Genomic DNA, 23,163 nt, shown 5'->3' with positions numbered 1-23,163 from the left:
AAGTGTATTTTGTACGTTTGTGTAATTGTCTTTATGCTTCTTTGGAGGCTGGTTATCGCCTTACGGTTTTCTCCCGTCTCCCACCTGGAGTTTAGCAACCTGAATCCTCCTACTTCTCTTGTTCTTTGGGAGACAGGTTTGTGGCCTCCTGTTGCTGCATCTCTGGCTAAAACCTCTCCCCCCAGATTTCATTGATGTACAACCCCTCCCCGCCCCTGCTTCTGGCAAGAGAGACGACGGGGGGGTATCTGATCCTCCCCAAGGCCAAACTCTGACCTCTGCTTCTTTCTTTCCAGGGCTCAGGAGACGTCCATCTCACCACCTCCACGCTGCAATCGGCCATACCCTCGGTAAGTTATACGGCTCAACAGAAAAGTGGTATGATAACAAAAGGAAAAACTGTAGAGGAGTAACAACTCTTAATACAAGCCTTGGTTGGCTAGTCTATATTTTGAAACAAACAATGCATGAGATAGAGAAAGTAGAGGAAAAAAGGACTTTTCTCCCTTTCTCACAACACAAGAATTCGTGGGCACTTAATGAAATTGCTGAGCAGTCGGGTTAGAATGGATAAAAGGAAGTCCTTCTTCACCCAAAGGGTGATTTACATGTGGAATTCACTGCCACAGGAGGTGGTGGCGGCCACAAGTATAGCCAGCTTCAAGAGGGGGTTGGATCAACATCTGGGGATCCATCCACATTGGATCAACCAGGAAACCCCTGCCCCCACCTGGGGATTGGCAACCCTACTAGGCAGCAAATTCTGCATTTGAATCAGACGGAGGGATATAAATCCAATATCTTCATCTACCTCACAGGGTGTCTGTTGTGGGGGAGGAAGGGAAAGGAGATTGTGAGCAGCTCTGAGACTCTTCGGAGTGGAGGGCGGGATATAAATCCAATATCTTCATCTACCTCACAGGGTGTCTGTTGTGGGGGAGGAAGGGAAAGGAGATTGTGAGCCGCTCTGAGACTCTTCGGAGTGGAGGGCGGGATATAAATCCAATATCTTCATCTACCTCACAGGGTGTCTGTTGTGGGGGAGGAAGGGAAAGGAGATTGTGAGCCGCTCTCAGACTCTTCGGAGTGGAGGGCGGGATATAAATCCAATATCTTCTTCTACCTCACAGGGTGTCTGTTGTGGGGGAGGAAGGGAAAGGAGATTGTGAGCCGATCTGAAACTCTTCGGAGTGGAGGGCGGGATATAAATCCAATATCTTCTTCTACCTCACAGGGTGTCTGTTGTGGGGGAGGAAGGGAAAGGAGATTGTGAGCCGCTCTGAGACTCTTCGGAGTGGAGGGCGGGATATAAATCCAATATCTTCATCTACCTCACAGGGTGTCTGTTGTGAGGGAGGAAGGGGAAGGAGATTGTGAGCCGCTCTGAGACTCTTCGGAGTGGAGGGCGGGATATAAATCCAATATCTTCATCTACCTCACAGGGTGTCTGTTGTGAGGGAGGAAGGGGAAGGAGATTGTGAGCCGCTCTGAGACTCTTCAGAGTGGAGGGCAGGATATAAATCCAATACCTTCATCTACCTCACAGGGTGTCTGTTGTGAGGGAGGAAGGGGAAGGAGATTGTGAGCCGCTCTGAGACTCTTCGGAGTGGAGGGCGGGATATAAATCCAATACCTTCATCTACCTCACAGGGTTTCTGTTGTGGGGGAGGAAGGGAAAGAAGATTGTGAGCCGCTCTGAGACTCTTCGGAGTGGGGGGCGGGATATAAATCCAATACCTTCATCTACCTCACAGGGTGTCTGTTGTGGGGGAGGAAGGGAAAGGAGATTGTGAGCCGCTCTGAGACTCTTCGGAGTGGAGGGCGGGATATAAATCCAGTATATTCTTCTTCTTCTTCTTCATTGCAGCTGGCCCACCGGTACCCCAATGCTGTTGCCGTCTTTCTCAATGTGGTCCTCGCCAAGCGTCCCATTGTCACCCTTAAAGAAGGCAGAGCCACACTGACCCTCAGTCCGGCCATCGAGGTGGGCGTGGCCTCCTCCAGCTCCAGCTCCTCCTCCGAGATCCTCTGCACTCTCGACGCGGTGAGTGGAAGCCTGCATACTTTTCTTTTCTCCTTCTCTGAAAGGTTTCTCTTTTTTTTAAATCCTGGCTTTCCCTGAAGCCACAGACCAGCTGTGGGGGACTCATTTCGAAAGCATCGCAGGCGCCTGATTTCGGCTGGGAGCCTGGGACACGGGGGCAGGGATAGGAGAGGCTTCTGCCTTCCCGCCGGGTCTTTTTCGTGAGCCGAAAGAGCCCTGGGGAGTATTCGTAGCCCCGTTTTGGAGCTGCATCTTCCCCTGCCCCAGCTACCTCAGCAGAGAGGGTGGCATGATGTGGGTGCGCACATCTGCAACACACTCAGTTGAGAGCCAGTTTGGTGTAGTGGTCAAGTGTGCGGCCTCTTATCTCTGAGAACCGGGTTTGATTCCCCACTCCTCCACTTGCACCTGCTGGCATGGCCTTGGGTCAGCCAGAGCTCTGGCAGAGGTTGTCCTTGAAAGCGCAGCTTCTGTCAGAGCTCTCTCAGCCCCACCCACCTCACAGGGTGTCTTTTGGGGGGGGGGGCAGGAAGGGAAGGAGATTGTGAGCCGCTCTGAGACTCTGTCCTTGAAAGGGCAGCTGCTGTGAGAGGCATCTCAGCCCCACCCTCCTCACAGGGTGTCTGTTGTGGGGGAAGAAGATATAGGAGATTGTAAGCCACTCTGAGACTCTGTCCTTGAAAGGGCAGCTGCTGGGAGAGGCCTCTCAGCCCCACCCGCCTCACAGGGGAGACCGTTGTGGGGGGAGATATAGGAGACTAAGCCACTCTGAGTCTCCGAGTTCAGATAGAAGGGAGTTGTCCTTGAAAGGGCAGCTGCTGTGAGAGCACTCTCAGCCCCACTCACCTCACAGGATGTCTGTTGTGGGGGGAGAAGATAGAGGAGATTGTGAGCCACTCTGAGTCTCTAATTCAGAGAGAAGGGCGGGGTATAAATCCGCAATTCTTCTTCTTCTTCTTCAGATGGCATTTCCGCACATTGCTCTCTCTTGCTGGCTATTATCTACAAGCTATAAACCAGGGCATCTTAGGACACACCTTTCTTTTGTAGCCAGTCCTCCAAAAGCTTACAGGGCAATTCTTACCAGGCCTACTGTAAGCTCCGGGAGGATTAGCTACATCAGGGGGTGTGGCCTAATATGCAAAGGAGCTTACAAGGCTCTTCTTACGGGGCCTACTGTAAGCTCCGAGAGGATTGGCTGCATCAGGGAGGTGTGGCCTAATATGCAAAGGAGCTTACAGGGCTCTTCTTACGGGGCCTACTGTAAGCTCCAAGAGGATTGGCTACATCAGGGAGGTGTGGCCTAATATGCAAAGGAGCTTACAGGGCTCTTCTTACGGGGCCTACTGTAAGCTCCAGGAGGATTAGCTGCATCAGGGAGGTGTGGCCTAATATGCAAAGGAGCTTACAAGGCTCTTCTTACGGGGCCTACTGTAAGCTCCAGGAGGATTGGCTGCATCAGGGAGGTGTGGCCTAATATGCAAAGGAGCTTACAGGGCTCTTCTTACGGGGCCTACTGTAAGCTCCAGGAGGATTGGCTGCATCAGGGAGGTGTGGCCTAATATGCAAAGGAGCTTACAGGGCTCTTCTTACAGGGCCTACTGTAAGCTCCAGGAGGATTGGCTGCATCAGGGAGGTGTGGCCTAATATGCAAAGGAGCTTACAGGGCTCTTCTTACGGGGCCTACTGTAAGCTCCAAGAGGATTGGCTACATCAGGGAGATGTGGCCTAATATGCAAAGGAGCTTACAGGGCTCTTCTTACGGGGCCTACTGTAAGCTCCAGGAGGATTAGCTGCATCAGGGAGGTGTGGCCTAATATGCAAAGGAGCTTACAAGGCTCTTCTTACGGGGCCTACTGTAAGCTCCAGGAGTATTGGCTGCATCAGGGAGGTGTGGCCTAATATGCAAAGGAGCTTACAGGGCTCTTCTTACGGGGCCTACTGTAAGCTCCAGGAGGATTGGCTGCATCAGGGAGGTGTGGCCTAATATGCAAAGGAGCTTACAGGGCTCTTCTTACGGGGCCTACTGTAAGCTCCAGGAAGATTAGCTACATCAGGGAGGTGTGGCCTAATATGCAAAGGAGCTTACAGGGCTCTTCTTACGGGGCCTACTGTAAGCTCCAAGAGGATTGGCTACATCAGGGAGGTGTGGCCTAATATGCAAAGGAGCTTACAGGGCTCTTCTTACGGGGCCTACTGTAAGCTCCAGGAGGATTAGCTGCATCAGGGAGGTGTGGCCTAATATGCAAAGGAGCTTACAAGGCTCTTCTTACGAGGCCTACTGTAATCTCCAGGAGTATTGGCTGCATCAGGGAGGTGTGGCCTAATATGCAAAGGAGCTTACAGGGCTCTTCTTACGGGGCCTACTGTAAGCTCCAGGAGGATTGGCTGCATCAGGGAGGTGTGGCCTAATATGCAAAGGAGCTTACAAGGCTCTTCTTACGGGGCCTACTGTAAGCTCCAGGAGGATTGGCTGCATCAGGGAGGTGTGGCCTAATATGCAAAGGAGCTTACAGGGCTCTTCTTACGGGGCCTACTGTAAGCTCCAGGAGGATTAGCTACATCAGGGAGGTGTGGCCTAATATGCAAAGGAGCTTACAGGGCTCTTCTTACGGGGCCTACTGTAAGCTCCAGGAGGATTAGCTGCATCAGGGAGGTGTGGCCTAATGTGCAAAGGAGCTTACAAGGCTCTTCTTACGAGGCCTACTGTAAGCTCCAGGAGTATTGGCTGCATCAGGGAGGTGTGGCCTAATATGCAAAGGAGCTTACAGGGCTCTTCTTACGGGGCCTACTGTAAGCTCCAGGAGGATTGGCTGCATCAGGGAGGTGTGGCCTAATATGCAAAGGAGCTTACAAGGCTCTTCTTACGGGGCCTACTGTAAGCTCCAGGAGGATTGGCTGCATCAGGGAGGTGTGGCCTAATATGCAAAGGAGCTTACAGGGCTCTTCTTACGGGGCCTACTGTAAGCTCCAGGAGGATTGGCTGCATCAGGGAGGTGTGGCCTAATATGCAAAGGAGCTTACAAGGCTCTTCTTACGAGGCCTACTGTAAGCTCCAGGAGTATTGGCTGCATCAGGGAGGTGTGGCCTAATATGCAAAGGAGCTTACAGGGCTCTTCTTACGGGGCCTACTGTAAGCTCCAGGAGGATTGGCTGCATCAGGGAGGTGTGGCCTAATATGCAAAGGAGCTTACAAGGCTCTTCTTACGGGGCCTACTGTAAGCTCCAGGAGGATTGGCTGCATCAGGGAGGTGTGGCCTAATATGCAAAGGAGCTTACAGGGCTCTTCTTACGGGGCCTACTGTAAGCTCCAGGAGTATTGGCTGCATCAGGGAGGTGTGGCCTAATATGCAAAGGAGCTTACAAGGCTCTTCTTACGGGGCCTACTGTAAGCTCCAGGAGTATTGGCTGCATCAGGGAGGTGTGGCCTAATATGCAAAGGAGCTTACAAGGCTCTTCTTACGGGGCCTACTGTAAGCTCCAGGAGGATTAGCTACATCAGGGAGGTGTGGCCTAATATGCAAAGGAGCTTACAGGGCTCTTCTTACGGGGCCTACTGTAAGCTCCAGGAGGATTGGCTGCATCAGGGAGGTGTGGCCTAATATGCAAAGGAGCTTACAAGGCTCTTCTTACGGGGCCTACTGTAAGCTCCAAGAGGATTGGCTACATCAGGGGGTGTGGCCTAATATGCAAAGGAGTCCCTGCTGCTGCTGCAAAAAAAGAGGAGCTCCGGAAACATCCATCAGATGCCTAATAGAGCAACGCAGAGAATTAAGAGCTGTAATGAAGCTCGACCGCCTTTGCAAGAAATTTTATAGCACCATTTTTAAGTTGCACAGTTATAAACCAGGGGTGGCCAACGGTAGCTTTCCAGATTTTTTTTTGCCCACAACTCCCATCAGCCCCAGCCAGCATGGCCGATGGCTGGGGCTGATGGGAGTTGTAGGCAAAAAAAAAAAAAGCCAGTTTGGTGTAGTGGTTAAGTGTGCGGACTCTTATCCGGGAGAACCGGGTTTGATGATATTGTTATGTTGAATTTTCTAGCCATAGGGTACAAGATTTATTGCGCTTATATGCGCAGTAATTTCTATTAGTAAAAGTCAAGGTGGTCCCCTGTGCAAGCACCAGTCGTTTTCGACTCTGGGGGTGACGCTGCTTTCCTAACGTTATCACGGCAGACTTTTTTTACGGGGCGGCAGAGTGTTAAAGCTGCGGTACTGCAGTCCTAAGCTCTGCTCACGATCTGAGTTCGATCCCTGGCAGAAGCTGGGCTTTTCAGGTCTCCGGCTCGAGGTTGACTCAGCCTTCCATCCTTCCGAGGTCGGTATAATGAGTCCCCAGCTTGCTGCGGGGGAAAGGTGTAGAGGACTGGGGAAGGCAAGGGCAAACCACCCCGTCAAAAGTCTGCCGTGAAAACGTTGTGAAAGCAACGTCACCCCAGAGTCAGAAATGACTGGTGCTTGCACAGGGGACCTTTCCTTTGAAGAGCCCTGTGGCGCAGAGTGTTAAAGCTGCAGTACTGCAGTCCTAAGCTCTGCTTGCAATCTGAGTTTGATCCCTGGCGGAAGCTGGGTTTTCAGGTATCCGGCTCCAGGTTGACTCAACCTTCCATCCTTCCGATGTTGGTCAAATGAGTCCCCAGCTTGCTGGGGGGGGGGGGGGACGTGTAGATGACTGGGAAGGCAAGGGCAAACCACCCCGTCAAAAGTCTGCCGTGAAAACGTTGTGAAAGTAACGTCACCCCAGAGTCCAAAATAACTAGTGCTTGCACAGGGGACAACCTTGACCTTTATGAACATAGGCAGATCATGAGAACGAGAGCAGGGAACGTTGCAGCAGTGTTTAGTTCTCTTGGCCCTTTCTGACACACCCAGGGAAATGCTGTTTGCCACTTTGGGTCAGGCAACAATGTTTCTCCAGGCCGATTTGGCAAAGGGATCCTGGAGGATTTTGCTATCTTCTGGCCATGGAGAAGGGTCTCTGGCGATGCATATGCGTGAGGGAGGTGTTTGTGAATTTCCTGCACTGTGCAGGGGGTTGGACTAGATGACCCTAGAGGTACCTTCCAATTAAGTCCTATGAAGAAAGGTTGAAGGAGCTGGGGATGTTTAGCCTGGAGAGGAGGCGGATGAGAGGTGATAGGATCACCATCTTCAAGTCCTTAAAGGGCTGTCCTGTGAATTTAGGGGGAGGTGTTTGTGGGTTTCCTGCATTGTGCAGGGGGTTGGACTAGATGACCCTGGAGGTCCCTTCCGACGCTACGATTCTATGACCTTATGGCTGTACCTCAACTCCTATGCTGTTTGCCTTCTCTCTGCTCTTGTTGCCCCTGGATTGTGTCCCTGTTGTGTCTTTTATCAATGTATGCACAAGCATCGTAACAGCAGAGAGGGAAAATGCAAACAGAAGAAGAAGAAGAAATTGGATTTATATTCTGCCCTTTGCTCTGAATCTCAGAGTGGCTCACAATCTCCTTTCTCTTACTCCCCCCACAACAGGCACCCTGCGAGGTGGTTGGGGCTGAGAGAGCTCTGACGGAAGCTGCCCTTTCAAGGACAACTCCTGCGAGAGCTCTGGCTGACCCAAGGCCATTCCAGCAGCTGCAAGTGGAGGAGTGGGGAATCAAACCCGGTTCTCCCAGATAAGAGAGCTATGGCTGACCCACAGCCATTCCAGCAGCTGCAAGTGGAGGAGTGGGGAATCAAACCCGGTTCTCCCAGATAAGAGTCTGCGCACTTCACCACTACACCAGACTGGCTCTTTCAAGGACAACTCCTGCGAGAGCTATGGCTGACCCAAGGCCATTCCAGCAGCTGCAAGTGGAGAAGTGGGGAATCAAACCCAGTTCTCCCAGATAATAGTCTGCACACTTCACCACTACACCAAACTGACTCTCAGCAATCAGCTATGCACCTACCAGTCCCATTCAGTGGGAATTCCAGAGATGTGGGTTGCAGGGCCAAGGAAGGGAAGGGTGAAATCCTCTCTGCCGCAGTTCTTGAAAAAGGTGTCTTTTAACACTTGAAGCAAGCAACGGGGAGGACTTGGGTCGCTTTCTCCTGTTTGGTTCTTCCTAAACTTCCTGTCTTCTTGCAGGTGGTGAGCTTGTCTCTCGAACTGCGCGTCACAGCGACTAGTGTCGGGGTCTCGGCTGGCTTGCAGGGGTGAGTTTGTGCTCACCACTCATGGGGATGTTCCCAGGCATGCTGGGGGACGCCACAAAAAAAAAAAGCAAAAGCAATAATCGCAGCAGAGAAAGCTGGCTGATGGGATAGGACGCCCGTTGCCTCAAACAAAGCACACTTTGAGCTTTTGACTTCAACGCAGAAGAGGATGCATGTTCCTGAATCTGTTGAAGGGAATGAGGTCTCCCTCCCAGTTTTTGATGGGGTGCAACTGGTAGCAGTGCGCAGAGTTAAGAGCTTGGGAGTTCTACTGGAGCCTCCCTTGACAATGGAGGCCCAGATAGCAGCTACTGCCAAGTCCGCCTTTTTTCATCTTAGACGGGCGAGGCAGCTGGCCCCCTTCCTGGAGCGCGGTGACCTGGCAACGGTGATCCATGCAACGGTCACCTCGAGGTTGGACTACTGTAATGCCCTCTACATGGGGCTGCCCCTGTACCGAACCCGGAAACTGCAGCTAGTGCAAAATGCAGCAGCCAGGCTGCTACTGGGACTGCCTCGGTGGGCACATGCGCAGTCTGGGCTGCGAGAGTTGCACTGGCTGTCAATTGTTTACTGGGTTCGTTACAAGGTGCTGGTCATTACCTTTAAAGCCCTATATGGTCGAGGACCTGCCTACCTTAGGGACCGCCTCTCTCCATATGTTCCCCAGAGAGCACTGCGATCAAGCTCAAAAAGTCTTCTTGAAATCCCTGGGCCAAAAGAAACTAAATTAAAAGCTACCAGAGAACAGGCGTTCTCGACAAAGGCCCCCCAATGGTGGAAACAATTGCCGGAAGAGGTGCGGGCCCTACGGGATCTTAACCAGTTCCGTAGGGCCTGCAAAACTGCCCTCTTCCAGCTACCTTTTTAAAGACAGAACTCCTGATAAGATCAGTAATACCGAGCCATCATACGCCATTTGATTATATTTTAATGTCATACTGTTTTATTGGTTTTATTGTTTAAATTATTAATTATATTATTTATTGTTTATCTGTGTCATGGTTTTACCATGTCTTGTTAGCCGCCCTGAGCCTGCCTAGGCGGGGAGGGCGGGGTATAAATAAAAGTTTATTATTATTATTATTATTATTGAAGGGCTTGGGGTGCCATCAGTTGTCTGGCCCCAGCCCCACTGAAATACACAGGAAGTGTGTAAGAGCGCCGGATGTGCTCTTGCGTGGTTCCGGGGGGCTCCTGCCGCCACCGTTCTTAACGGACTGCTAAACTGTGGTCACCAAACACGGGTTTAGGGGCAGGGCCTGTCAGAATTATGGCTGAGACCAAGAGCAAACTCCTGCTTATAAATGCCTGGCCCCTTTACAAAAAGAAAACCAGAAAAGTTCGCGGTTGTAAATCAGCGGCGACGTATTCAAACTGTCAAAGCGTAAAATTAAAAAAAAAAAAATCTTAAAAATATATTTAGTAAAAAGTTGATAACCTCAATTTATGCAAGTGAATCCCTATGACATCATAAGAACATAAGAGAAGCCATGTTGGATCAGGCCAACGGCCCATCTAGTCCAACACTCTGTGTCACACAGTGGCAAAAAATTTTATATACACACATACACTGTGGCTAATAGCCACTGATGGACCTGTGCTCCATATTTTTATCTAAACCCCTCTTGAAGGTGGCTATACTTGTGGCCGCCACCACCTCCTGTGGCAGTGATTTCCACATGTGAATTCCACATCCGATTGACTCGGCAAAAACCCGGCAAACCGGGAGAATGCGAATCGTCAGTCCAGGATATATCAAATTCCACCACAATCGTTTCCACACTTTATGAGGCAACCATCGTGCCATTTGTCAGAGATTGTCAGTGGTGCGAGAGCTAAGCAACAATTCCATGAGTTGATCATGGGGCCGCACGCCGGAGCCGGCCGTTTCGCACTGAATGGCTTCGTCAGATGTTCAAACCGGGGTCTTGCAGAATCTCATGTATTCATCAATCAATATGTTCAACGCTCCGAGTCAAGATTGCTGGCTCCTCCCAGGCGGCCCCATGAGCAACTCATGGAATTGGGGTTTAGCTCTCGCACCACTGACGATCTCTGAAAAATGGCACGATGGTTGCCTCATAAAGTGTGGAAACGATTGTGGTGGAATTTGATATATCCTGCACTGACGATTCGAGTTTTTCCGCTTTGCTGGGTTTTTGCCGAGTCAATTTGATGGCATAGGAATTCACTTGTGTTAATTGATGTTGTCAACTTTTTGCTAAATGTATTTCTAAGGTTTCTTGAATTATACACTTTAATAGTTCAAATACGATGCTGGGGGACACAGCATCGTTGGGACGCCAACTCCTTTTGCCCCGCAGGATTTTCGGATGGCCATTGGAGATTTGGTTGGCAGTGGAGATTTTTAAAAAGGTTACTTTGGTGGGCAGCTGCCGTCACAACATGAGGATCGGCACCATGTGACTGTAGTTACTGTTAGGTAATCACTGTGTGGCTGGCTCCACCTCCTGGAGTCTTGTGTTCAGTTTCGGGCACCACATTTTAAGAAGGATCTAGACAAGCTGGAACGGGTCCAGAGGAGGGCGACAAAGATGGTGAGGGGTCTGGAGACCAAGTCCTATGAGGAAAGGTTGAAGGAGCTGGGGATGTTTAGCCTGGAGAGGAGGCGGCTGAGAGGTGATAGGATCACCATCTTCAAGTCCTTGAAGGGCTGTCCTAGAGAGGATGGGGTGGAATTGTTTTCTGTGGCCCTAGATGGTAGGACCAGAACTAATGGTAAGACCTCACCTGGAGTCTTGTGTTCAGTTTTGGGCACCACGTCTTTAGAAGGATATAGACAAGGTGGAATGGGTCCAGAGGAGGGCGATGAAGATGGTGAGGGGTCTGGAGACCATGTCCTATGAGGAAAGGTTGAAGGAGCTGGGCATGTTTAGCCTGGAGAGGAGGCGGCTGAGACGTGATAGGATCATCATCTTCAAGTACTTGAAGGGCTGTCCTATAGAGGAGGGTGTGGAATTGTTTTCTGTGGCCCCAGAAGGTAGGACTTTATCTGGGAGAACCGGGTTTGATTCTGGCTTATCTGGTTAAACCGGGTTTAGCCTGGAGAAGAGGCGCCTGAGAGGTGATAGGATAACCATCAAGTCCTTGAAGGGCTGTCATCTAGAGGATGGAGTGGAATTGTTTTCTGTGACCCTGGAAGGTAGGACCAGAACCAATGGGTTGAAATTAAATCAAAAGAGTTTCCGGCTCAACATCAGGAAGAACTTCCTGACCACTAGAGCGATTCCTCAGTCGAACAGGCTTCCTCCTTGGGAGGTGGTGGGCTCTCCTTCCTTGGAGGTTTTTCAACAGAGGCTAGATGGCCATCTGACAGCAATAAAGATCCTGTGAATTTAGGGGGAGGTGTTTGTGAGTTTCCTGCATTATGCAGGGGGTCGGACTAGATGACCCTAGAGGTCCCAACACTATGATTCTAACTGTACTTCTGTGTTTTCCGCCTCAAAAAAATGGCCTGTGGATGCCTATAATAACCAACACTCATATTGCCTTGATTTCAATTGCAGAGCAATCGGTCTGGAGGTGGCTTCTTCCAGTGTGAAGGACATACAGGTCAGTGTCCATGTTGCCTTCTTTTCTTTCTCTGACTGACAGCTGTCCAGATTTTTTTTTAAAAAACTTTTTTTTGTTTAAAACAATTTTATTGCTAACATATGGTAATAAATCTATTTCTTACATCTTTAAAAACTTATTTTATCTACCCCATATATTACTTTCTACTTCACCCCTCCCCCCATTACTTGACCCCCGCCAGTGTTATTTACTTAAAATGCAAATATTTAAAGGTACCCTTAACCATTAAAACAAACATTTATATTCTTCTTCTTTTTAAAACTTAATCATTATCAAAAATTGTCCAATGTCCTTTTATTTTGCACTGTTTTTCTACATATCTTCTAAACATTTTCCACTCCGTCTTAAAAACTTCTAAATCATAGTCTCTTAATATTCTTGTTAATTTGTCCATTTCACTCCATGTCATAACTTCTACAATCCAATCCATTTCTCTGGTATTTTTTATTGCTTTCACAACTGCGCATACAATGTCCTAGCAGCTGAAAGCAAGTACCAGATTACAGTTCTATCTTCTTTTGGAAATTTTTCCATTTGTAATCCAATAGAAAAGTCTCTGCAACTTTCTTAATTTTTTTTAAAAAACCTTTTAATCCTATTTCATGCCCAGGAACAAAATATCCGGAGTGGAAGGATGGGATTCTATGTATCCAGAGCGGAATGATGGGATTGCATTTTGGGGACACTTCCCTGCAAAAGAAAATGTGGGGTTGCCCAAGGTCGTTGACTTCAGCTTGGGAAATCCCTGGAGATTTGGAGGGAGGAGTGTAGCCTGGGGAGGGTGGGGTTAGAGAAGGGCAGGACCTCAGCGGGGTTCGATCAGATGCCATACATTCCACCCTCCAAAGCTGCCGTTGGCTCCAGGGCAACTGGTCTCTGTTACCAGTAGATGAGTTGTAATTCCGGTCGATCTCCCGGCCTCACCAGGAAGTCAGTAGGTTTCCAAAACGCAGACCCTTCTTGCCCTGTTCCTTGTTCACATTCTGTTTATTTGAGGTTGACTTAACAGAGCATTCATTTTCGCATACATGATAATGTCGTTTGCTAAGAACATAAGATAAGCCTTGTTGGATCAGGCCAATTGCCCATCCAGTCCAACACTCTGTGGCACATAAGAACATAAGAGAAGCCCTGTTGGATCAGGCCAATGGCCCATCCAGTCCAACACTCTGTGTCACATAAGAACAGAAGAGAAGCCCTGTTGGATCAGGCCAGTGGCCCCTCCAGTCCAACACTCTGTGTCACATAAGAACATAAGAGAAGCCTGTTGAATCAGGCCAGTGGCCCCTCCAGTCCAACACTCTGTGTCAACATAAGAACATAAGAGAAGCCCTGTTGGATCAGGCCAGTGGCCCCCTCCAGTCCAACACTCTGTGTCACATAAGAACATAAGAGAAGCCCCTGTTGAATCAGGCCAGTGGCCCATCCAGTCCAACACTCTGTGTCACATAAGAACATAAGAGAAGCCCTGTTGAATCAGGCCAATGGCCCATCCAGTCCAACACTCTGTGTCACATAAGAACATAAGATAAGCCTTGTTGGATCAGGCCAATTGCCCATCCAGTCCAACACTCTGTGTCACATAAGAACATAAGAGAAGCCATGTTGGATCAGGCCAGTGGCCCCTCCAGTCCAACACTCTGTGTCACATAAGAACATAAGAGAAGCCCTGTTGAATCAGGCCAGTGGCCCCTCCAGTCCAACACTCTGTGTCACATAAGAACATAAGAGAAGCCCTGTTGAATCAGGCCAATGGCCCATCCAGTCCAAACACTCTGTGTCACATAAGAACATAAGATAAGCCTTGTTGGATAAGGCCAATTGCCCATCCAGTCCAACACTCTGTGTCACATAAGAACATAAGAGAAGCCATGTTGGATCAGGCCAGTGGCCCATCCAGTCCAACACTCTGTGTCACATAAGAACATAAGAGAAGCCCTGTTGAATCAGGCCAATGGCCCATCCAGTCCAACACTCTGTGTCACATAAGAACATAAGAGAAGCCCTGTTGGATCAGGCCAGTGACCCCTCCAGTCCAACACTCAACAGAAGAGAAGCCCTGTTGGATCAGGCCAGTGGCCCCTCCAGTCCAACACTCTGTGTCACATAAGAACAGAAGAGAAGCCCTGTTGGATCAGGCCAGTGACCCCTCCAGTCCAACACTCTGTGTCTCATAAGAACATCAGAGAAGCCCTGTTGGATCAGGCCAGTGGCCCATCCAGCCGAACACTCTGTGTCTCATAAGAACATAAGAGAAGCTCTGCTGGATCAGGCCAATGGCCCCTCCAGTCCAACAGTCTGTGTCACAAAAGAACATAAGAGAAGCCATGTTGGATCAGGCCAATGGCCCATCCAGTCCAACACTCTGTGTCACAGAAGAACACAAGAGAACACATGTTGGATCAGGCCAATGGCACATCCAGTCCAACACCCTGTGTCACACAGTGGCCAAAAAAAATTATATATATACACACACACACACACTGTGGCTAATAGCCACTGATGGACCTCTGCTCCATATTTGTATCCAATCCCCTCTTGAAGCTGTCTATGCTTGTAGCTGCCGCCACCTCCTGTGGCAGTGAATTCCACATGTTAATCACCCTTTGGGTGAAGAAGTACTTCCTTTTATCCGTTTTAACCTGTCTGCTCAGCAATTTCATCGAATGCCCACGAGTTCTCGTATTGTGAGAAAGGGAGAAAAGTACTTCTTTCTCTACTTTCTCCATCCCATGCATTATCTTGTAAACCTCTATCATGTCACCCCTCAGTCGACGTTTCTCCAAGCTAAAGAGCCCTAAGCGTTTCAACCTTTCTTCATAGGGAAGGTGTTCCAGCCCTTTAATCATTCTAGTTGCCCTTTTCTGAACTTTCTCCAATGCTATAATATCCTTTCTGAGGTGCGGCGACCAGAACTGCACACAGTACTCCAAATGAGGACCGCACCATCGATTTATACAGGGGCATTATGATACTGGCTGATTTGTTTTCAGTTCCCTTCCTAATAATTCCCAGCATGGCGTTGGCCTTTTTTATTGCAAACGCACACTGGCTTGACATTTTCAGTGAATTATCTACCACGACCCCAAGATCTCTCTCGTGCTCAGTCTCTGCCAGTTCACACCCCATCAACTTGTATTTGTAGCTGGGATTCTTGGCCCCAATGTGCATTACTTTGCACTTGGCCACACTGAACCGCATCTGCCACGTTGACGCCCACTCACCCAGCCTCAACAGATCCCTTTGGAGTTCCTCACAATCCTCTCTGGTTCTCACCACCCTGTTTCATATCCACATCTTCTCTTTCCCTCTCTTTCTTGGGGCTTTTGCTGTAAATTCCTGTTTTGGTTGTGGGGTCCTCTGTGACCATCTTTTAGAAGGATAATTATATCGCACGCTTTGTGTGTTCACGTGCTCTATTTCGGGTAACAGAAAGCTTGAGCCCTTTTTTGCTTTTCCTTATTCCTGCAAGCTTCCCAGTGCGATTCGCTTTGCTTCACTGATGTACTGTTCTTTACTTTCTGGCAGGTGGCACAGATGAGAGAAATAATTGCTTCGGAGATACAGGACATTTTTCTGGCTAAGATAAACGGTAAGGAAGACTACTCTGTTCAACAAACTGACTTCCTCGCCCGGTGATCCTAAGTGTGGTTCTCGGGAGTTCCATTGGTCTACTGATGTGTGTCCAGGTACCTCCTCAGACCTGGACCAAGGATTCTGGGTGCTCTAAGTGAAGGTGCCCAAAACACACGCACACACCCGGTGCTGTGAGGAGGCAGCCACCCTCTTCAGCTCCTCACTGGGCAGCATTCTACCGTAGAGCATTTGACGCAGCTGGGGCCCCTCCTCACCACAAACCCTGCTCCACCTCCAAATCTTCAGGAAATGGAGAGTTGGAAACCTTGAAGAGAGCCACCTCCATCCCACCCACCCACCCTCCCACAGACTGAAGGAGGGGAAGAGGAAACAGGCTTCTTGCTGGAAGAAATTGTGCGGCAGAACCAGTTAAGAACGTAAGACAACATAAGAGAAGCCATGTTGGATCAGACCAGTGGCTCATCCACTCTAGGTCACACAGTGGCCAAAACCCAGGGGCCATCAGGAGGTCCACCAGTGGGGCCAGGGACACTAGAAGCCCTTCTACTGTTGCCCCCTCAAGCACCAAGAGCATCACTTGCCCCAGACAGAGAGTTCCATCTATAAGAACATAAGAGAAGCCATGTTGGATCAGGCCAGTGGCCCATCCATTCCAACACTCTGTGTCACATAAGAACATAAGAGAAGCCATGTTGGATCAGGCCAATGGCCAATTCAGTCCAACACTCTGTGTCACATAAGAACATAAGAGAAGCCATGTTGGATCAGGCCAATGGCCCCTCCAGTCCAACACTCTGTGTCACATAAGAACATAAGAGAAGCCCTGTTGGATCAGGCCAGGGGCCCCTCCAGTCCAACACTCTGTGTCACTTAAGAGAAACCATGTTGGATCAGGCCAATGGCCCCTCCAGTCCAACACTCTGTGTCACATAAGAACATAAGAGAAGCCCTGTTGGATCAGGCCAAAGGCCCCTCCAGCCCAACACTCTGTGTCACATAAGAACACAAGAGAAGCCCTGTTGGATGGGCCAAGTGGATGGGTGTCACACAGTGGCCAAAAATACCCCAGGTGCCGTCAGGAGGTCCACCAGTGCGGCCAGGACACTAGAAGCACTCCCACTGTGCCCCCCCCAAGCAACAAGAATACAGAACATCACATGCCCCAGACAGAGAGTTCCATCTATAAAAACATAAGAGAAGCCATGTTGGATCAGACCAATGCCCCATCCAGTCCAATACTCTGTATCACACAGTGACCAAAACCCAGGGCCCCATCAGGAGATCCGTTAGTAGGGCCAGAACGCTAGAAGCCCTCCTACTGTTGTCCCCTCAAGCACCAAGAATACAGAGCATCACTTGCCCCAGACAGAGAGTTCCATCTATAAGAACATAAGAGAAGCCATGTTGGATCAGGCCAATGGCCCATCCAATCCAACACTCTGTGTCACATAAGAACATAAGAGAAGCCATGTTGCATCAGGCCAATGGCCCCTCCAGTCTGACACTCTTATTATTTATTTATTTATTTAGTACTTTCCATTTATATCCCACCCTCTCTGCAAGCGGACTCAGGGCGGCTTACAACATCTGTGTCACATAAGAACATAAGAGAAGCCCTGTGGGATCAGGCCAATGGCCCATCCAGTCCGTGTCACATAAGAACATAAGAGAAGCCATATTGGATCAGGCCAATGGCCCATCCAGTCTGACACTCTGTGTCACATAAGAGAAGCCATGTTGGATCAGGCCAGTGGCCCCTCCAGTCCTACACTCTGTGTCACATAAGAACATAAGAGAAGCCATGTTGGATCAGGCCAGTGGCCCCTCCAGTCCAACACTCTGTGTCACATAAGAACATAAGAGAAGCCATGTTGGATCAGGCCAATGGCCCATCCAGTCCAACACTTTGTGTCACATAAGAACAGAAGAGAAGCCCTGTTGGATCAGGCCAGTGGCCCCTCCAGTCCAACACTCTGTGTCACATAAGAACATAAGAGAAGCTATGTTGGATCAGGCCAATGGCCCATCCAATCCAACACTCTGTGTCACATAAGAACATAAGAGAAGCCATGTTGCATCAGGCCAATGGCCCCTCCAGGCTGACACTCTTATTATTTATTTATTTATTTAGTACTTTCCATTTATATCCCGCCCTCTCTGCAAGCGGACTCAGGGCGGCTTACAACATCTGTGTCACATAAGAACATAAGAGAAGCCCTGTGGGATCAGGCCAATGGTCCATCCAGTCCGTGTCACATAAGAACATAAGAGAAGCCATATTGGATCAGGCCAATGGCCCATCCAGTCTGACACTCTGTGTCACATAAGAACATAAGAGAAGCCATGTTGGATCAGGCCAGTGGCCCCTCCAGTCCTACACTCTGTGTCACATAAGAACATAAGAGAAGCCATGTTGGATCAGGCCAGTGGCCCCTCCAGTCCAACACTCTGTGTCACATAAGAACATAAGAGAAGCCATCTTGGATCAGGTCAATGGCCCATCCAGTCCAACACTTTGTGTCACAGTGGGATCCTTGATCCGCTTTGTATGGTCGTGTTTTTCGGTTTAGGATGATCTTTTCCAGTCTACAAAGGAGCTGGGAAGGATTGGAGTGCATGGAGAAACACGGGGGCAATGAGGATGTTGACAAAATTTGGGGGGAGGGAAGAAGGTACGGATCAGGTCTGGGAGGGGCTGGAAATGAACCTGCTTGCAGTGTAGGCGCCCCTGTTCCTTCCCTTTGGTGGAGGAGATGGTGACGGTCTTGTTTTTTCCCTCCTTTTCAGCTGTTGTGGGCATCGGAATTTCTCTCCCCAAGATAGCGAATATGGAGTACATCAAACAGGAGATAGAGTTGCATGAGGTGAGCCATTTTCTGCCTGGCTTCAAGGCCCCTTCCTTAGGATCCCTTTCTTTAGGAAAGCCTTTTTCGGAATACTTGAACCAACGTCTTCCCTTCTGGCTCTTCCCTTCTCCCCCAACCATCTCTCCTCAAAGCCCTTCTCATCACGCCCAGCCCAGTTTCTGGCTTCTTCTCAGTCCGCTGTGGAGACTAAAACAAGGTGTGGCCAGACTGTGGCTCGGGATGCCACATGTGGCAATTTCACAAATATTGTGTGGCTCTCGAAGCCCCCACTGCCCCATGGGCTGGCTTGGAAAAAGCATTTGTCTCTTGAAATCGCTTCTCCAAACCAAGCCAGCTGGTGGCTTGGAGAATGCTTTTAAAGTTGCTTTCCTTCCATCTCTCCCTCCCCTCCCCATATATTTCCCTTCCTCCCTTCCTCCCTCCCTCCCTTCCTTCCTTCCTTCCTTCCTTCCTTCCTTCCTTCCTTCCTTCCTTCCTTCCTTCCTTCCTTCCTTCCTTCCTTCCTTCCTCCCTCCCTCCCTTCCTTCCTTCCTTCCTTCTCTCTCTCCCTCCCTCCCTATCCTTCCTTCCCTCCCTCCCTTCCTCCCTTCCTCGCCTCCTCCCCTCTCTCCCCCCTTCCTTCCTCCCTCCCTTACTTCCTTTATTCCTCCCTCCCTCCTTCCTTTCCTTCTTTCCCTCTCCCCTTCTCCCTTCATTCCTTCCTTCCTCCCTCCCTCCCTCCTTTCCTTCCTTCCCTCCCCCTCCCTTCCTCCCTTTTTCTCTCCCTTTCTTCCTCTCTCCCTCCCTCCCTTCCTTCCCTCCCCCTCCCTCCCTCCTTTCCTTCCTTCCCTACCCCTCCCTCCCTTCCTTCATCCCTCCTTCCCTTCCTTCCTTCCTTTCTCCCTCCCTCCCTTCCTTTCCTTCCCTCCCCCACTCCCTCCCTCCCCTCCCTCCCCCCTCCCTCCCTTCCTTCCTTCCTCCCTCCCTCCCTCCCTTCCCTCCCTTCATTCGTTCCCTCCCCCACTACCTCCCTTCCTCCTTTCCTTCCTTCTTTCCCTCCCCCTCCCTCCCTTCCTTCATCCCCCCTCCCTTTCTTCCTCCTTCCCTCCCTTCCCTCCCTCCCTCCCTTGGTGCCCAAAGCAGGTGCTCATTTTGCTTACTGGTTAATCCAGGGATGATCTGGGGCTTGAAGCACCTTCTTGGGTTGCCAGATCCAATTCAGAAAATATCTGGGGACTTTGGGGGTGGAGCCAGGAGACTTTGGGGGTGGAGCCAGCAGAAGTCAGTATTGCAGACTGCACAGATGAAATAATGACTTTGAAATACATCTGCCCTCATAACGAATGAGTTTGACTCCCCTGCTTACGTATAAGGGGTAATTGACCTGTGGGTCTCTGGAGCTCTGAGGGGGCTATTTTTTGAGGTAGAGGCACCAAATTTGCAGTGTAGCATCCTATGCGTTTCCCCAAAAGACCCCCCAAGTTTCAAAAAGATTGGATCAGGGGGTCCAATTCTGTGATCGCCAAAAGAAGGTGCCCCTATCATTCACTATTTCCAAATGGAGGGAAGGCATTTAAAAGGAGCAGGATCCCTTTATATGTGGTGACCAGAACTCCCTTTGGAGTTCAGTCGCGCTTGTCACATCCTTGCTCTTGGCTCCACCCCCAAAGTCTCCTGGTTCCACCCCCAACGTCCCCAGATGTTTCTTGAGTCGGACCTGGCAAACCTTAACAACATTTCGGGCAGTAAGCCACAACAAGCCACTTTTCCAGGCAGCTGGCCTGTTCTCTGGACCTCCTCCCATGGTTGCCAGAGAAGACTTTTGGATTTATATCCCATCCTGTGGAGAAACGCCATCTTAGTTAATGGTGGTGCTTGGTTGGGAGGGAACATGAAACTGCTAAGGCAGGCTTTGGGGCCTAGCCTTCCCTTCACTCCCTCCTCCCTTCCGGAGTTAAACCATCAATTCTAGGAGGAAAGCCTCCTAGAAGGGCAGGAAGTTCTTTTTTTTTAATTGGAGTGAGGCGGGAAAAGGTCATTTCTCGGCTGGCCCTCAAGGAGAGAGGTTGTCAGTCTGTGGGCTCCTGACTGTGGGAGAGGCCTTCTCAAGAGGGAGAGGACTCCAGGCAGTCAGACCAAGCAAGTCATCCACAAGGCAGGGCAAGTCTAGACCAGGGACGGGAGGATGCGTTTAAATCCACCTTTTATTTGTCATTCAGGTTGCTGTTTGGATGCTGTGCTAAACTTTTACATGCAACTGCTTTTTTTTTTCTTTTCTTTTTCTCTTCTAATTAAATATTTTTACTGTTTTGAATGCTGGAAGTCAAACTTTGTACCACATAGATCCCCAACCGCTCTAGATCACGTTGCTTTATGAAGGGGGCACCGGGGAAAGGGGGAAGGCCTGTGGTTGGATAAGGTGCCAATCCTCCAGGGGTTCCTCGAAGAAGTGCTGTGGTCTCTGTGATACCCAAGTACTGGGTGGCAGAGGACCTTGAGGCCTGGCCTCAGAGCTGGAGAGGGGGATTGGGAGTCCTGTTCCTCTCAAACTGAACCCCTAGACTGAGCAGGTGGTGGCAGCGAGCCCAAGTGCCCGACGGAGAAATAGCTCCCTCCAAAAAGGGGAACGGGGTCTGGTAGGCAAACCAGGGCCGTTCCGCCACACACCCTATACTCTGAATCTCAAAGTCTCAGAGCGGTCACAATCTCCTCTACCTTCCCCCCCCCCAACAAACAGCCTGTGAGGTGGGTGGGGCTGAGAGAACTTTTACAGCAGCTGCCCTTTCAAGGACAACCTCTGCCACAGCTATGGCTGACCCAAGGCCATTCCAGCAGGTGCAAGTGGAGGAGTTGGGAATCAAACCCGGTTCTCCCAGATAAGAGTCCGCACACTTATCCACTACACCAAACTGCCTCTCAGGAGACAGATACCCTGTAAGGTGGGTGGGGCTGAAAGAGCTCTGACAGAAGCTGCCCTTTCAAGGACAACTGCTACGAGAGCTATGGCTGACCCAAGGCCATTCCAGCAGCTGCAAGTGGAGGAGTGGGGAATCAAACCTGGTTCTTCCAGATAAGAGTCGGCACACTTAACCACTACACCAAACTGACTCTCACAGCAGCTGCCCTTTCAAGGACAACCTCTGCCAGAGCTACGGCTGACCCAAGGCCATTCCAGCAGGTGCAAGTGGAGGAGTGGGGAATCAAACCCAGTTCTCCCAGATAAGAGAGCTCTGGCTGACCCAAGGACATTCCAGCAGCTGCAAGTGGAGTAGTGGGGAATCAAACCCGGTTCTCCCAGATAAGAGAGCTATGGCTGACCCAAGGCCATTCCAGCAGCTGCAAGTGGAAGAGTGGGGAATCAAACCCGGTTCTCCCAGATACGAGAGTTCTGGCTGACACAAGGCCATTCCAGCAGCTGCAAGAGGAGGAGTGGGGAATCAAACCCAGTTCCCCCAGAAAAGAGCTATGGCTGACCCAAGGCCATTTCAGCAGCTGCAAGTGGAGGAGCAGGGAATCAAACCCGGTTCTCCCAGATAAGAGACCTCTGGCTGACCCAAGGCCATTCCAGCAGCTGCAAGTGGAGGAGTGGGGAATAAAACCCAGTTCTCCCAGAAAAGAGCTCTGGCTGATCCAAAGCCATTCCTGCAGCTGCAAGAGGAGGAGTGGGGAATCAAACCCAGTTCTCCCAGAAAAGAGCTATGGCTGACCCAAGGCCATTCCAGCAGCTGCAAGTGGAAGAGCGGGGAATCAAACCCAGTTCTCCCAGATAGGAGACCTCTGGCTGACCCAAGGCCATTCCTGCAGCTGCAAGAGGAGGAGTGGGGAATCAAACCCAATTCTCCCAGAAAAGAGCTATGGCTGACCCAAGGCCATTCCAGCAGCTGCAAGTGGAAGAGCGGGGAATCAAACCCGGTTCTCCCAGATAGGAGACCTCTGGCTGACCCAAGGCCATTCCTGCCGCTGCAAAAGAAGGAGTGGGGAATCAAACCCAGTTCTCCCAGATAAGAGAGCTCTGGCTGACCCAAGGCCATTCCAGCAGCTGCAAGTGGAGGAGTGGGGAATCAAACCTGATTCTCCCAGATAAGAGAGCTCTGGCTGACCCAAGGCCATTCCTGCAGCTGCAAGTGGAGGAGTGGGGAATCAAACCCGGTTCTCCCAGATAAGAGAGCTCTGGCTGACCCAAGGCCATTCCAGCAGCTGCAAGTGGAGGAGTGGGGAATCAAACCCAGTTCTCCCAGATAAGAGAGCTCTGGCTGACCCAAGGCCATTCCAGCAGGTGCAAGTGGAGCAGTGGGGAATCAAACCCGGTTCTCCCAGATAAGAGTCCGCACACTTATCCACTACACCAAACTGGCTCTCAGTGAGTGAGAGTACCACAGTGACAATACCACCGTGGCCCTTGGATTGCTGCCCCTGCATGAGGTCTTAGCCTGTGCTCAAGGGGCCCTGCCCCGAGCCCACGATGTCCAGGAACACTGCTGCCCACTGTATTTTGAACACGCTTCCCACATCCCGAACCTTTTAGGCAGGAACATGGACTAATTTTTTGCCGTTTCTCTTTGCGCTTCCAGGACTACGCGCAAGTCAGCTGCGACCTGGACTACGTGCACTGAGCGGAAGCGGAGATCTGAGAACGCCTCCAGCGATACAGCTTCCGCTCTCTCCATTTGCAACTTCTATCTATAGCATGAAGAAAGAAGGGGGAATGGGTATTTCTTTGCTGCAAGGAACGTGGGAAATGTCTGTGCGGGAGGGTGGCGGCAGGCGAGGGACAGGCTGGGAGCTGAAAGGTTTGCTCGCACTGTCTCAGCGGACCTTCTGAATGAATGGATGGGGTTTGGTTCGGCGTTTTGCTCTCCTGGTTTGTCTTCCAGGCAGCGATCCAGATGGAGTGCAGCCGGGTTAAGTCCCACAC

General features: G+C 50.4%; 1 protein-coding gene across 1 annotated transcript in view; it reads left to right on the top strand.

Annotated features, from left to right (window-relative positions):
• BPIFB2 (BPI fold containing family B member 2) overlaps positions 1-22,861 on the top strand; it is a 54,601-nt gene extending 31,740 nt beyond the window's left edge. Inside the window, exons 9-15 of the mRNA XM_060263581.1 lie at positions 297-350; positions 1,868-2,044; positions 8,141-8,208; positions 11,739-11,784; positions 15,334-15,397; positions 18,190-18,266; positions 22,820-22,861. Coding sequence (XP_060119564.1) covers positions 297-350; positions 1,868-2,044; positions 8,141-8,208; positions 11,739-11,784; positions 15,334-15,397; positions 18,190-18,266; positions 22,820-22,861 — 528 coding nt within the window. The remainder of the gene's footprint in view (positions 1-296; positions 351-1,867; positions 2,045-8,140; positions 8,209-11,738; positions 11,785-15,333; positions 15,398-18,189; positions 18,267-22,819) is intronic.
• Positions 22,862-23,163: the final 302 nt, after the last annotated feature.

This window comes from Heteronotia binoei, chromosome 2, assembly GCF_032191835.1.
Source record: "Heteronotia binoei isolate CCM8104 ecotype False Entrance Well chromosome 2, APGP_CSIRO_Hbin_v1, whole genome shotgun sequence".
NCBI classification, from domain to species: domain Eukaryota; kingdom Metazoa; phylum Chordata; class Lepidosauria; order Squamata; family Gekkonidae; genus Heteronotia; species Heteronotia binoei.
Note: the sequence above shows the minus strand (reverse complement) of the source record. Positions and strands in the feature narration are given on the sequence as shown.